The 12,462-nt window shown below is 35.1% G+C and overlaps 2 protein-coding genes across 51 annotated transcripts in view; both read left to right on the top strand.

Moving 5' to 3' along the window:
• The window catches only part of sdha (succinate dehydrogenase complex, subunit A, flavoprotein (Fp)), a 16,264-nt gene extending 12,364 nt beyond the window's left edge, over nt 1-3,900 (top strand). The window contains 3 exon segments of the mRNA NM_200910.1: nt 227-357; nt 645-758; nt 3,301-3,900. Of these exon segments, the coding sequence (NP_957204.1) occupies nt 227-357; nt 645-758; nt 3,301-3,387 (332 nt within the window). The 3' untranslated portion in view covers nt 3,388-3,900.
• A 3,037-nt stretch (nt 3,901-6,937) lies between these two features.
• rxrba (retinoid x receptor, beta a) overlaps nt 6,938-12,462 on the top strand; it is a 28,184-nt gene continuing 22,659 nt past the window's right edge. For 15 of the 50 annotated variants that reach the window (XR_015515736.1, XR_015515735.1, XR_015515725.1 and 12 more), the window contains exons 1-6: nt 6,938-7,071; nt 7,623-7,759; nt 9,473-9,521; nt 9,732-9,961; nt 11,463-11,489; nt 11,920-12,073. Coding sequence is in view for 16 of the 50 variants with exons in the window: in XM_087293904.1 (XP_087150030.1) it covers nt 9,815-9,961; nt 11,463-11,489; nt 11,920-12,073 (328 nt within the window). In the remaining 34 variants the exon portion in view is untranslated. The remainder of the gene's footprint in view (nt 7,072-7,622; nt 7,760-9,472; nt 9,522-9,731; nt 9,962-11,462; nt 11,490-11,919; nt 12,074-12,462) is intronic. The other 35 variants (XR_015515719.1, XR_015515711.1, XR_015515710.1 and 32 more) reach the window with 3 other exon arrangements.

Below are 12,462 nucleotides of genomic sequence, written 5' to 3'. Positions count from 1 at the left end.
AACTTTTTTATGTTAAGTAGCCTTGTAATCAGTAGGATAAAGTACATCCAGAAGGGTTGTTTTCACAGAATAAAGCATTCAATTTTATACAACAGTGCTGCCAATGAGCCTGTTGATCTTTTATCTGCCATAATAACTTATTAACTTATAACTTATTGTGTTATATCTGCAGCATGATTGTTCTTGTACTGTGCTGTCTTTCATTCTTCAACTTTTGTGTGTTCAGGTATTGTGTGGAACACTGATCTGGTGGAAACGCTGGAGCTGCAGAATCTGATGTTGAACGCGGTGCAGACCATCGTCAGCGCTGAGGCTCGTAAAGAAAGTAGAGGCGCTCATGCCCGCGAGGACTTCAAGGTCGACTTTCTTAAAACTACACACATCCATTAATGCACAAATTGAGTTGAATAATTCCTTCCCTGTACATTTTGATTAACATAATGAACTGCATCTCACCTGTTGTAAAGCAAATGTTTCACTGTTTTTTTTTTTTACATAGAGTTGCATTGTATTTAGAGGAATAATATTTATAATCCAATAATATGAAGGCTACCAACTTAAAGCTTATAGGGTTGGTGTTTGGGCTGTCATTTTGATGATATGTTCACATTTTTTATAGTTTTGTTAATCTGTTTTTCTTCTAGGATCGTGTGGATGAGTATGATTATTCCAAGCCTCTGCAGGGACAAGTGAAGAAGCCTTTCGAGCAGCACTGGAGGAAACACACATTGTCCTATGTGGATCCCGAAACAGGAAAGGTAAAAATATAATGGATCCTTTGGTTCATTGCAGCACTGTCAATGCCAAAGAGATACTTTAAATCTGTTTTTTTTTTCTTCTGTTGAGCACAAAAGAAGATATTTTAAATGATTTTGTAAACCCATAACCATTGACTTCCATGGAATTTTGTTTTCCTACTAGGGAAGTCAATGGCTCCTGGTTTCCAACATTATTTTAAGCATTATTCTAAATCTGTTCACTTTATAACAGGATTGATTGTGTGTCTATTCAGAGGACTTTACCCTTTAACTGTCACCATCCCTTAATCGTGACACTTTTTAGATCACTTTTTTGCAGTTAAACCCTAATCTAATCAAGACTTCTGAATACATTTTTTTTTCATTGTTGTTTTTTTTTTTTAAGAAAAAAAAATAGTAATAGATTAAAAGACATAGACTGTTACCATGCAACCCGTGGAACCATTTATTGTAAAATCTTTAAAGCATAATATTTTAGTCTAAATATAATCATAACAACCCATATGACATTTTAAAGCTTAATGTCTGGTTGTTTTATAGATATCACTGAGCAACAGATATTTGTTTATTTGAAACAATGATTCATCAGATTCGTAAAACATTCGTTAAACATTACTTTGCTACAGCAATCCACATGTAAAATAGTTTTCGATGTTTCTTTAGAGGCTTAATTCAAATCAAATGCCATTAAACTTCCTATACTACTTTAGAATTGTATGTCAACATTAAAAATATTGTCAAAAGTATGAAGGAAAAAAGGGTTTATGTACATCAAAGCATAGGGGGTGCCACATTGTATGGTCACTGATTGAAACCGAATGTCATACGGTGGTGATGTTGGGTACTGTGGCTAAACAATCCTCCTGAAAGCTCATCTTTTAAGATTTCAGCTTCATATTTTTGGAATATTATTTGTTCAGATATTTAGCTTTGATTTTTCTGTCAATTCTGGGCTAAAACAGGGTAATCATTAAAGTTGAATATGTTATGTTCATGTATATTTTCAAAAAGTGGGGGCATCAGTTGAGGGGTTAAACCACTTGTTTCATATTGATTTGGGTTTTTTAAGTTGGTAATCATCAGAGTTCTGGACAAACCAAACAGATTTTCAAGTACGTTTGAAATCAAAATTGACAAAGTTTATTTTGCTACGGCATGTTGTTGTTTTTTAGGTAAGTAATGAATCTGTTCAAGTTAATCTTGGTCATTTTATTAATCTTTAATCAAGATTTGACCATCTCTTGTCAGTTTGTTGCTTCAGCCACAATATTCTTAACCTCTTCCCTCTTACTGTTCATTTGCTAAAAGGAAATGATGCATATAAATATTCCGTTCAGTTAAAAGTAAATCAACATACTGAAATAAAAGTCTCAGCAACTTCTGATTCATGCCAAGATAAAATAAAGTAAGAGAAATTTCTCTGATTTTAAAGATTTATCACTCACCTTCTCTCTCACTCTCCAACTTAAATTTTCTGTCAATATCTGCTGTTTCATCATATTAAAAGCAAAAATGTATTCCGAAGACTAACAAATTTTGAGTTTGGAACAACAAAGAGGCATTAAATGATCACAAATGATTTTCATTTTGGTGTGTACTATCCCTTTAAATCAGGGGTCACCAATCTCGTTCCTGGAGGTCTGGTGCCCTGCAGGGTTTAGGTCCAATTTGAATCAACACACCTGCCTGAGTGTTTCAAGTATACCTAGTAAGACTATGGCTGTTTCTCAATTCCATGAAGGCAGAGAACGGACTTGTGTTCTTGTGGAGACAGGTCTTGACCGATCTCCTCGGTAGAGCGAACTCAGGAGACTGCGAGGGCAGAGAACGCGTCCTTTGAGGAATGAGATGCTGTGTTCTTCCTGGTAGTCACATGACCTTCACGCGTTTTAATAGTAAATGATTTAAACATTACAGCATTCATTCAACGATTTATTGTTTTTCCCCTTTTTTAAATATATACTTTGCATAAAACATAATAAATATACGTTGCGCAATATAAATAAAACAGATTTTAATAGGAATTTCAGCAAACAAACACCCTTAATGTGTTTATTCCTTTATTAAGATGTTCATGGTGATGTTTACTTTCACTGTTTCATTTAGGGAAGCTCCTGAGGTAAATAAATGATAACTCTGAACTTTAGTAATAAATCTAAATAAAATGCTGCGCTTCACACCTCCAGTCGCAATGACTTCTGGGACTTCCAGAGCGAGATCGTTGCTCAAGTCTGCATCTGTGCGTCCTCAATATCAAGAACACATCCTGGAAGTTTCACGTGGCCTCCATTCTTACAGTCTTGAGTATTGGAACTGAACTTTGTCAGCTGATGATGACGTTACACGAGGAAGCAAGACCGCAGAAGAGCGCATATTGAGAAACAGCCCTTGATTAGCTTGTTCAGGTGTGTTTGATTAGGGTTGGAGCTAAAATCTGCAGGACATTGCTCTCCAGGAACAAGTTTGGTGATCCCTGCTTTAAATCCTTTATGCAAGTCTTCATACAGTGCTATCAATGAGCTAACAATAATGTGTGTTTCAGGTAACTCTGGAGTACAGACCCGTGATCGACAGCTCTCTGGACGCTGAAGACTGCGCCGCCATTCCTCCTGCAATCCGTTCCTATTAAACTCCTCCCCTCCCACCCAAGCTGACTCCGCCCTTTTCTTTATTTATAATCAGCCAGTAAAATGAATATCCTGCATTTAACAGGCTACGCTTCAGTTAAACATGAGCACTTGCAGAAATATCAGTGAAATACTACTCCAGTCAGACTTCATGTTAAAGATTCAACCGTTCTGTAAACTTCAGACAAAAAATGCGACTTTTTGGTGTGTATTCTCAGAAATGCATCCATCACATTTGCTCTAAACTGCGCTGGCAAGTAAATCATGAAATATTTAATATTTAAGTGTTGAATGATTGTTATAACGCTGTCAAGTAGCAGTTACTATCACAGTAGTAAACTCTTCAACTTAACAGCTTGTGTGCAATTGAATATCCGGTTTCGCATGTGTTCGACCTGGTGGCCTTTCATCTGCAAATATGCTCACAACTTGTCTGTATGTAAAGTCCTGTACATCTTGCTTTGTTCTGTTTCGTAGATTCAGTTTCAATTCAATAAAGATTATCCGGGTGACAATAAATGCGTCTGTGATATTGACTGAAATGTTTGAGGATTCACTGTAGAAGAGAAGTTTTGGGTGAGGGAAAATATGGAAAAATATTTAAAATAATATTACAAATTATTGGGGGTCATGGTGGCGCAGTGGGTAGCACAATCGCCTCACAGCAAGAAGGTTGCTGGTTCGAGCCTCGGCTGGGTCAGTTGGCGTTTCTGTGTAGAGTTTGCATGTTCTCCCCGTGTTTGCGTGGGTTTCCTCCAGGTGCTCCGGATACTGGATAAGTTGACGGTTCATTCTGCTGTGGCGACCCCTGATTAATAAAGGGACTAAGCTGGACAGAAAATTAATAATGTTACAAACAATTTGTCCGTAAATGTCACAGAGTTCTTAATATATTCTGTTATGCTTAGTTTGCTCATTCATTCATTTTCCTTCGGCTTAGTCTCTGATTTATCAGTGGTGGTCACAGCGGAATGAACCGTCAACTATTCCAGCATTTGTTTTGTGCAGCGGGTGCACTTCCAGCCACAAGCCAATACTGGGAAACACCCATACATATGCTCATTTACACACAATTACACACTAAGGCTGATTTTGTTTACCCATTTCACCTAAAGCGCATGTCTTTGGACTCCACACAGAAATGCCAACTGACCCAGCCGAGGCTCACAACAGCGACCTTGCTGTGAGGCGACAGTGCTAACCACTGAGCTCTTCAATTAACATTTATTATTATTTTCAATAATGAATACAGTCGTGCTGCTATATTTTTGTTTGAACTTGGACAATTTTTCAGGATTCTTTAGCAGGTCGCACACCAGAAGCGCCGCTCGGCGGCGCGCCGCGCAGCGCCATGTATTTTAGAATTCTAAACATAGGTTTCTATCAGGATACACACACCGGCGCCGCAAGTCGGCGGCTGTCGGCGACGGCTCAGGACACAGTTCATTTTTCAGCCGCGCCACAGAGCGCCATCTGATTAGTTTCATGTTAAATATCATTCGAATGTGCGCGTCTGGTGTGTGATACCTTAAACTGTCATGTACGCGCCGTGTCGCGGCGCCGAGCGGCGCTTCTGGTGTGCGACCTGCTTTTCAGTAGATAAACTGAATAAACTGTAGATTTAAATTTATTTAAATGAAAACATTTATTTACTGTTGGTTTTGATATGTTCAATATATCCTTTCTGTACAAGAACACAACTGTAAACTGCACATATTTGATATTACAGTAAAACTTTATCATAGCACATAAGATCTACAAATATAGGTAAGTTATTGTTTTCTTAAATTGCCTCATTTTGGTTGTACAGAAAGAAAATGTCTAAAAGAGACAAAAATATCCATTGAAACGAACTGGCATTTGCATGACGCAAGCCATTGAAATGAATGGGTTTTGTGAAGGCAAATTGATGGAAAATTTTGATGAGAAAAATTAAGAGTGCACTTAGTTATGGGTTTGAGGGAAGTGTTAATATTTGTGCTTTTGTAATATTTTGTTTTAATTAACATTTATAAAATATTTAACAAAGTAGTACAATACCAAATAACACCCCAAATCCGACCAAAAAAAGGAGGGATCATCTCTGTTACCATATATATATATATATATATATATATATATATATATATATATATATATATATATATGTGTGTGTGTGTATATATATATATATATATATGTGTGTGTGTGTATATATATATATATATATATATATATATATATATATATATATATATGTGTGTGTGTGTGTATAAAAGAGATGACAAAACTCACATTTTTACAAAGCCAGTGTAGTGTTATAAATTTATACAGTAGGTTAGAAATAAAGGTGAAGATTTACAAACTTAAAATGATAGGCCCTTTTGTGGTTTCAGCTTTTAAGTTTCAAGATGTAGTTGTTCCATTTGAATGACATAAAGCAACTCGTTTAACCATCTCTGATAACAGGGAGCTTTTGGAGATTTCCAATTGATTATCTTTTTAGCTGGAGTCATGCCAAGCATCAGGACTTGCTGTTGGGTTAACGGAAAGGTGTCTATTATATTACAATATCCAAAAATAACCAAATTGTAATCAGGTTGGATATTGGTCTATAAGCACTGTAAAACAATTCAAAAATGTTGGAACAAAACAGGACAAATTCAAAATGATTGTGCCAAAGTCCCTTCTGCCCCACCACAACTGTCACATTTAGGAGATGCAGACAACAGTATCCGGATGCAGCCTTAATGATGCAAGCTGAGATTGGATCTGTCAGAAAGGAAATGTCATACACAATGCACTCAATTGAGCTAGTGACGTCACTGTGATGGTAACAAAGTCCCTATATATATATATATATATATATATATATATATATATATATATATATATATATATATATATATATATATATATAGTGTATTCTATAGTCTTTTTGGGTAAGGTTAGGGGTCAGGTGAGCCCATTCAAAAGCATTGCATGCAGATTGCGTCTGCAGCCAGGCCCCTCTCCATACAGAGGGAATTGTTTTACTTTATCCGGTTTTAGAGAAGCGAAGGCGATGTAAAACTTTAAATTATATTAATTAACATCTTGAGTTTATCAACCCTTTCTTTACTCTCGACAGGGCTTCTTCTCAGATCTCATCAGCCAATATTTGTGTTTAATATAATGTCAATTAATGTTTTTTTTCCCAAGTAATGACAATTGACCTGAATGACAAATAGTTTTAATTTGTTGCAGTTGAAAATTAAGAATACTGCCCCAAATATTAATTTCCCATCTTCTAACATTGTTTTTACTTTAAATTTAGAGTAAAAAATCCAGATCCAGTTCCATAGCTGTAAATTTAGAACAACGTCTGTATTAAGTTGTATATTAATGTGTTAAGTTAATGCGACACACTTTGAAAGAATGACTCAGGCTGTTACATAAATGCACTTTCACTGCAGAAAACTAAATTTGGAGTTAGACATTTTGGCTCGAATCGTCTATCGCATGAGCCAAAATGGCGTCGGTTTCGATGCGCGGACGTAAACAGCTTCAGTTTCCTCCTCAGAAAGGAAGAACAGGGCAACTGTGAGAATCACACCGAAGAGATGGGAACGGAGAGTCGCGGCCCTAAATAAGCCATTTTAAACATAAATCTTTATCGCATTAACGTAACTCGGGTTAATGCTGCTGTTGTTTACATTTCCCGACAGGTATATAATGTTATTACTTGTATTATAATACTCGTATTTGTATTTTTTCGAGGTTTGTTTGCGAGCTGTAATTTGTTCTTGCAGAGTTATTAGCGTTTAGCTAACATGCTAACTGAGTCGATTAGCCGAATAAAAATGTGTTTTAACACGTATCACTCTTAATATAAATAACTGTCGTTTACTAAAACGCAATCAATGATTTTAATTATGTACTTTCATCAGGTTTAAGAGGGGGAAATTACACTTGTTTTACTAGTACATTAAACCTAACGTTACCATTACAAGCTAATCGGCTAGCCGATACTGAAAATTACATTTGACATGGTTTCCCTTTAATAGTCCTATTTCATCAAACTAATGTCATGCAGAATTCACTGAATGCAATTTTTTGTTTGCTAAAAGTCACGCAACTGATCGTAAAATTAAAGCTTTTGGCATGTTTACATAGAAATGTAATATACATGTTTTAAAGCATAACGACTAGTTATATCTATATATTATTTGTTTAAATGTTCATTGGTATCATTTACGCGGTGTTTTGGGAACTGCAGGGATCACTTCGGTTGGTAAAAGATCCAAAGGCCCGGGCCTCAGTCCGCGGTCTTGAGTTCGACAGCCACCCGACATCAGAGCGAGAGAGTCGGTGTGAACAGCAGAGCCCGGCTGCACAACATGGGCGACAGCAGAGGTGAGACTGTTTTGCTTTTATACCTACATGTGGCTCCATGTTTACGCGGTGAAATTTACACTTGGAGTTGTAAACTTTTTAATTGCCATTTCTAAGGTTTAATAGCCAGAATATGATTTTTATATGACTGTAGTATTGTTAAGGTGGTTAATTTATATAGCTTTGTTTGCCTGAGTTCTATTACAGAAGACAAACCTTTGCACAAGGCCCGCAAAAATTTAGGAATCTTTATCTCTGGCTATTTAGTGTAGTGTATTTATTTATTTTTATTCATTAAAATATTTTATGACTAATTTTAGGTAAAACTGTGATAACCTAATGTTTTTAAAATACACGTCAAGCCACTGTATCTGAAATTTGAGAATTAAAAAAGATGAATACAGGTATACAAGATTAACACTTGTGGCTCCTGTTAATATATTGTGACCTTGTAAAGGGAAATGTTCGATCAGTGCAAGAAACTGAACATTTATTACAACATTATTACATCCACAGCGTAATGATTTACATGGCAATCTGGAGCATACGCTTAAAAAATATATTGTGCGTAGTTAAATTTGCTTTCAAGCTCTTGCTGTTTGTTTACAATTGTGAGAAAGAACACATTAATAGTATTGTTATCAAGCATATCAGTACTGAAGACAGAAATTGAATAATCACAATGCAAAATGATTTCCCAAAATTTTTAGTCCAAATATCTAAACAATTTCAATCAAGTAAAAAATTGTTTTGTTTTCAACTTTAGAAGAAATAAATAAAAATTAAGCATTTTTATTCTTAAAGCAAGTCAAAGTGGAATAAGTAATATAATCTTGTTTTCACTTTAAAATGTAGATATTTGGACAAGAAACAACAAAAATTAAAGTTAGACTTTTTTCTTCTTCGTTTATTAAATGGTATAAATACAATAATTAAATACATTTTTTTAGCTCCTGGTAAAATAGAATTCAGACTCAAATTTGCACACTGTGTGATGCATTACATTACGATATCTGTGCTGAAATGATATATTATGCAGCCATAATTTTTAATCTAAATGGTATTTACTTGTGCTCTTGCTCCAGACTGCCATTATCAACTATGGTGTAGTGTGGCAAGGCTGTAGATTAAAGGATTAGGGCTGGGTCATTATCAATAGCTGTCAAGGTAAATGTCAAATCTCTATTTCATTCCAATTTAAAGGTGTATTTTTGCTTTTGAGTGTGAGTTTTAGAAACCAGATTTTTCATTTTTACTTCAACTCTTATATTGTAAAAATGTGACAAACAAGTCAACTAGATAGACATTTGACAAATCTGACTTGCAATGTATCAGTATTTATAAAATGTATAAATATTAACTTAAAATCTTTATAAGAGAAATGATTTTCCTAATTTCAGCATGTTCTAATATTTATATCAAATCCTATAACAGTTTGTTTTCTGACTTAAAAGGCACAATGCAGATGTGAATTTATGTTCAGTAAAATAAAAACAAACATGATCAAATATTTAAATAGTGTGTGTGCTTGATTTTAGTAATCTTAAATATTGTTATATCTAATATCATCCATCTTGAAATGTAACTGGTTTGGTGTTTATGATGATTGGTCAAATATATTAAGAATAAATAGGAATACTGTTGCTTTTTCTGGGCGAAATTATGTAGCGATACATTATCGTTACTGTTTTATCGCCTAGCCGTTCTATAAATAATATTCAGTTTCTTGCACAGGCTGATCGTTTTGCTTCATAAGACCGCAGTGTATCATCAGGAGCCTCAGGTATTTATTTTGTTTGCCTGTATAATTTTTTTTCATTTAATGAATCACTAAAAGGTCACAATTTCAGATTAAAATCTTTTTGTGTTGTTCTAATCTACGGATGCTTTTGGATGGCCCGAGGGAGAGTAAATTAAAATAAGCCATGTATCATCTATTTAAATTGATTGTCCAGTTTGTATTCAGTGTATAATCTTTTGTCTGTCTTCACAGATTCTCGTAGTCCAGACAGTTCATCCGTTTCCTCACCACCATCAGGTCAGCGTTCGCCCCCGTTGGCCCCGTCAGCTGCCGCCATGACTTCTCTCCCACCCATCACTTCGGCTGTGAACAGCCCCATCAGCAGCATGGGCTCACCCTTCTCGGTCATCAGCTCATCCCTGGGGTCTCCTTGCCTTCCTGGAACTCCCTCGGTGGGCTACGGCCCCATCAGCAGCCCACAGGTGAGCAGCTTTTCAGCAGGGTTTCATTCTGTGTGGAGGGCACTCAAAGAAAAAGAGTTCAGCTTGTTTTTGCCATCAGGATATTTTTAGAACATGATCATACTAGATTTAAGTCACCTTCTTTCTTTTTTTAAAGGTTACAGTTAGAAAGCTGCACAGTAGATCACTCAAAAATGAAAAACAAATTATTTAATAACCTGTCAAGTGCTTATAAATCTTAATCTACCATGATAATACTAGATTTTCTACCATGATAATACCATGATGATATTAGATTTTTATGTCTATGTTTTGTATCTAGATAATAAAGTAGATACACAGTAGGTGAAGGATAGCTCACTCAAAAATAAACTCATTTACACCCCCTCAGGTGGTTGTATATCTTCATCTACCATGATAATACTAGATTTTCTACCATGATAATACTAAAGTCTATTTTTCTATTTATATCATGGAGATTGCAGTCAGAAAGCTGCACTGTAGATAAAGGCATAGTTCACTCAAAAAAGAAAGTTTACTCATTTAATATCCCTCAAGCGGTTATAAATGTAAATCTACCATTATAATACTAGATTTATACCATGATAATACCATGATAGTACTAGATTTATGTCATGTTATTTTATTTAGATGATGATGACAGTCAGAAAGCTGCACGGTAGTTAAAGAGACAGTTCACTCAAATTATAATTAACTCACCATTTACCTCTCCTTGAGTGGTTAAAAGTCTTTGAGTTTCTTTTCTTCGATTGAACACGAGAAGATATTTTGAAGAATGCTGAAAACCTGTTACCATTGACTTCCATAGTTGTAAAAACAAATACTTTTGATGTAAATGGTTGCAGGTTTTTTCAAAATATCATCTTTTGTGTTCAAAACAATTAAGAAACACAAGCCGGTTTTAAACAAGGGAGCGTAAATGAGTGAAATTATTTTTGGGTGAACTATCCCTTTAAGTTATCAGCATTGCGATGTATATTACAGTATAAAGGTTTAAGGTCAGAAAGTTTTTGAGAATAAATACTTATATTAATGAAGCACAAATTTTAATATTAATATGTTTTTTTTAAAAGGATCATGTGAAACTGAGTACAGGAGTAACAGCTGCTTTAAATTTATCTGTAAAATTATATTTTGAACTATATGAAATAAGCTTTTACAAATTTCACAATTACTGTCTTTCAGTACTTGCATTTGTATACAAATTTCTCTATTTATGCGAACAAATTCATTGAAAAAAATCCCAGTTTATTCACCAAGATAATTGTAGCGTTTCCCTCTAAAACTGTTAATCTTTAACAGAGCTTCTGGTATTTTGACCTTAATTTCCAAAGTCTCTCAGGTATGCTTCTGCCGATCTAAGCCAGATTTTTTTTGGCAGTCTAAATTTTACTCTTAACAAACTAAATTTCATAGTGGATTTAGTGATTCTTTAGCAGCTAAACCCTCAATCCAGAAGCTTTTTTTGTGCGCTCCTTATCACTGCATTTCTGCTTCACAGATGAACATGTTTCCCAGAAACGCAGAGGTGAGACCTTGTACCCTCGCTCAGTTCCTCGCTCTCCAATGCTCTTTTTCGTTTTCTAGTCGCTTTTCTTTTGCATATTCTTTTTCTCTTTACTACTGCTGGTAAATGCTCAATTTGGACAATTAAATATCATCTTTTTGTGAAGGGCTGTGTTCAGATTACATCAAAATAAAATCAAAAAAGTTGATCATGTGTTCAGAGGGTTTTATTTGAGATGAAATGCTGCTTGAATGATTTGGGGAGAAATGTCTGGTCATGATCAGTTAATTAATTATCATAAAAAAATTAACATGTATTTTTCTGTTATCGTTTGATTTTTAACACTAACTAAAATGTAAGAATTATGTCATTTATCTATAATTTAATATGCAATTTTTCTGGCACTTTATGTCTGTTTTTCGTCTTGACGTCTCATCATCATCCTCCTCAGATCAACTCCACCGTGTCCATGTCAGGTCTGCATGCCGTCAGCAGCTCCGATGACGTGAAGCCACCCTTTGGTTTGAAGCCGCTGTCCTCTCACAGTCCAGGACCCATGGTTTCACAGAAACGCCTGTGTGCCATCTGTGGAGACCGCTCCTCTGGTACATCACATTAAGCATTCTGAATAAAACATGAACATGTTCTTTTTAGCTACTGAGTTAAATTGCAAACCTAAAAAGGAATTGACCTTATTCTGTAAAGCGGAAATGTGCCCATTTTTGCAATTGTTTTAGATGACTAGGAATATAACATGGCAGAAAACGCTCAGACTACTAGCTCTACAAACAATTGTGTTTATTATTATACTTAAAAAAAGTACAATAATATATCAGAAAATATCAGTTTGCAATGTCAACCAGCATAACAAGCTGCTTTCAGAATCTAAATATCTATGGAAGTGAATGAGACCAAAAGTATTGAACCAAAAAAGATTCCAATGACTGCACCTGCTCATATGTGAAGAATAAGGTCAATAGTATCATCAGTTTGG

Source organism: Danio rerio, chromosome 19 (assembly GCF_052040795.2).
Source record: "Danio rerio strain M-AB ecotype USA chromosome 19, GRCz13ab, whole genome shotgun sequence".
Lineage (NCBI taxonomy): Eukaryota > Metazoa > Chordata > Actinopteri > Cypriniformes > Danionidae > Danio > Danio rerio.
This window is presented reverse-complemented; position numbering and strand designations above follow the sequence as displayed.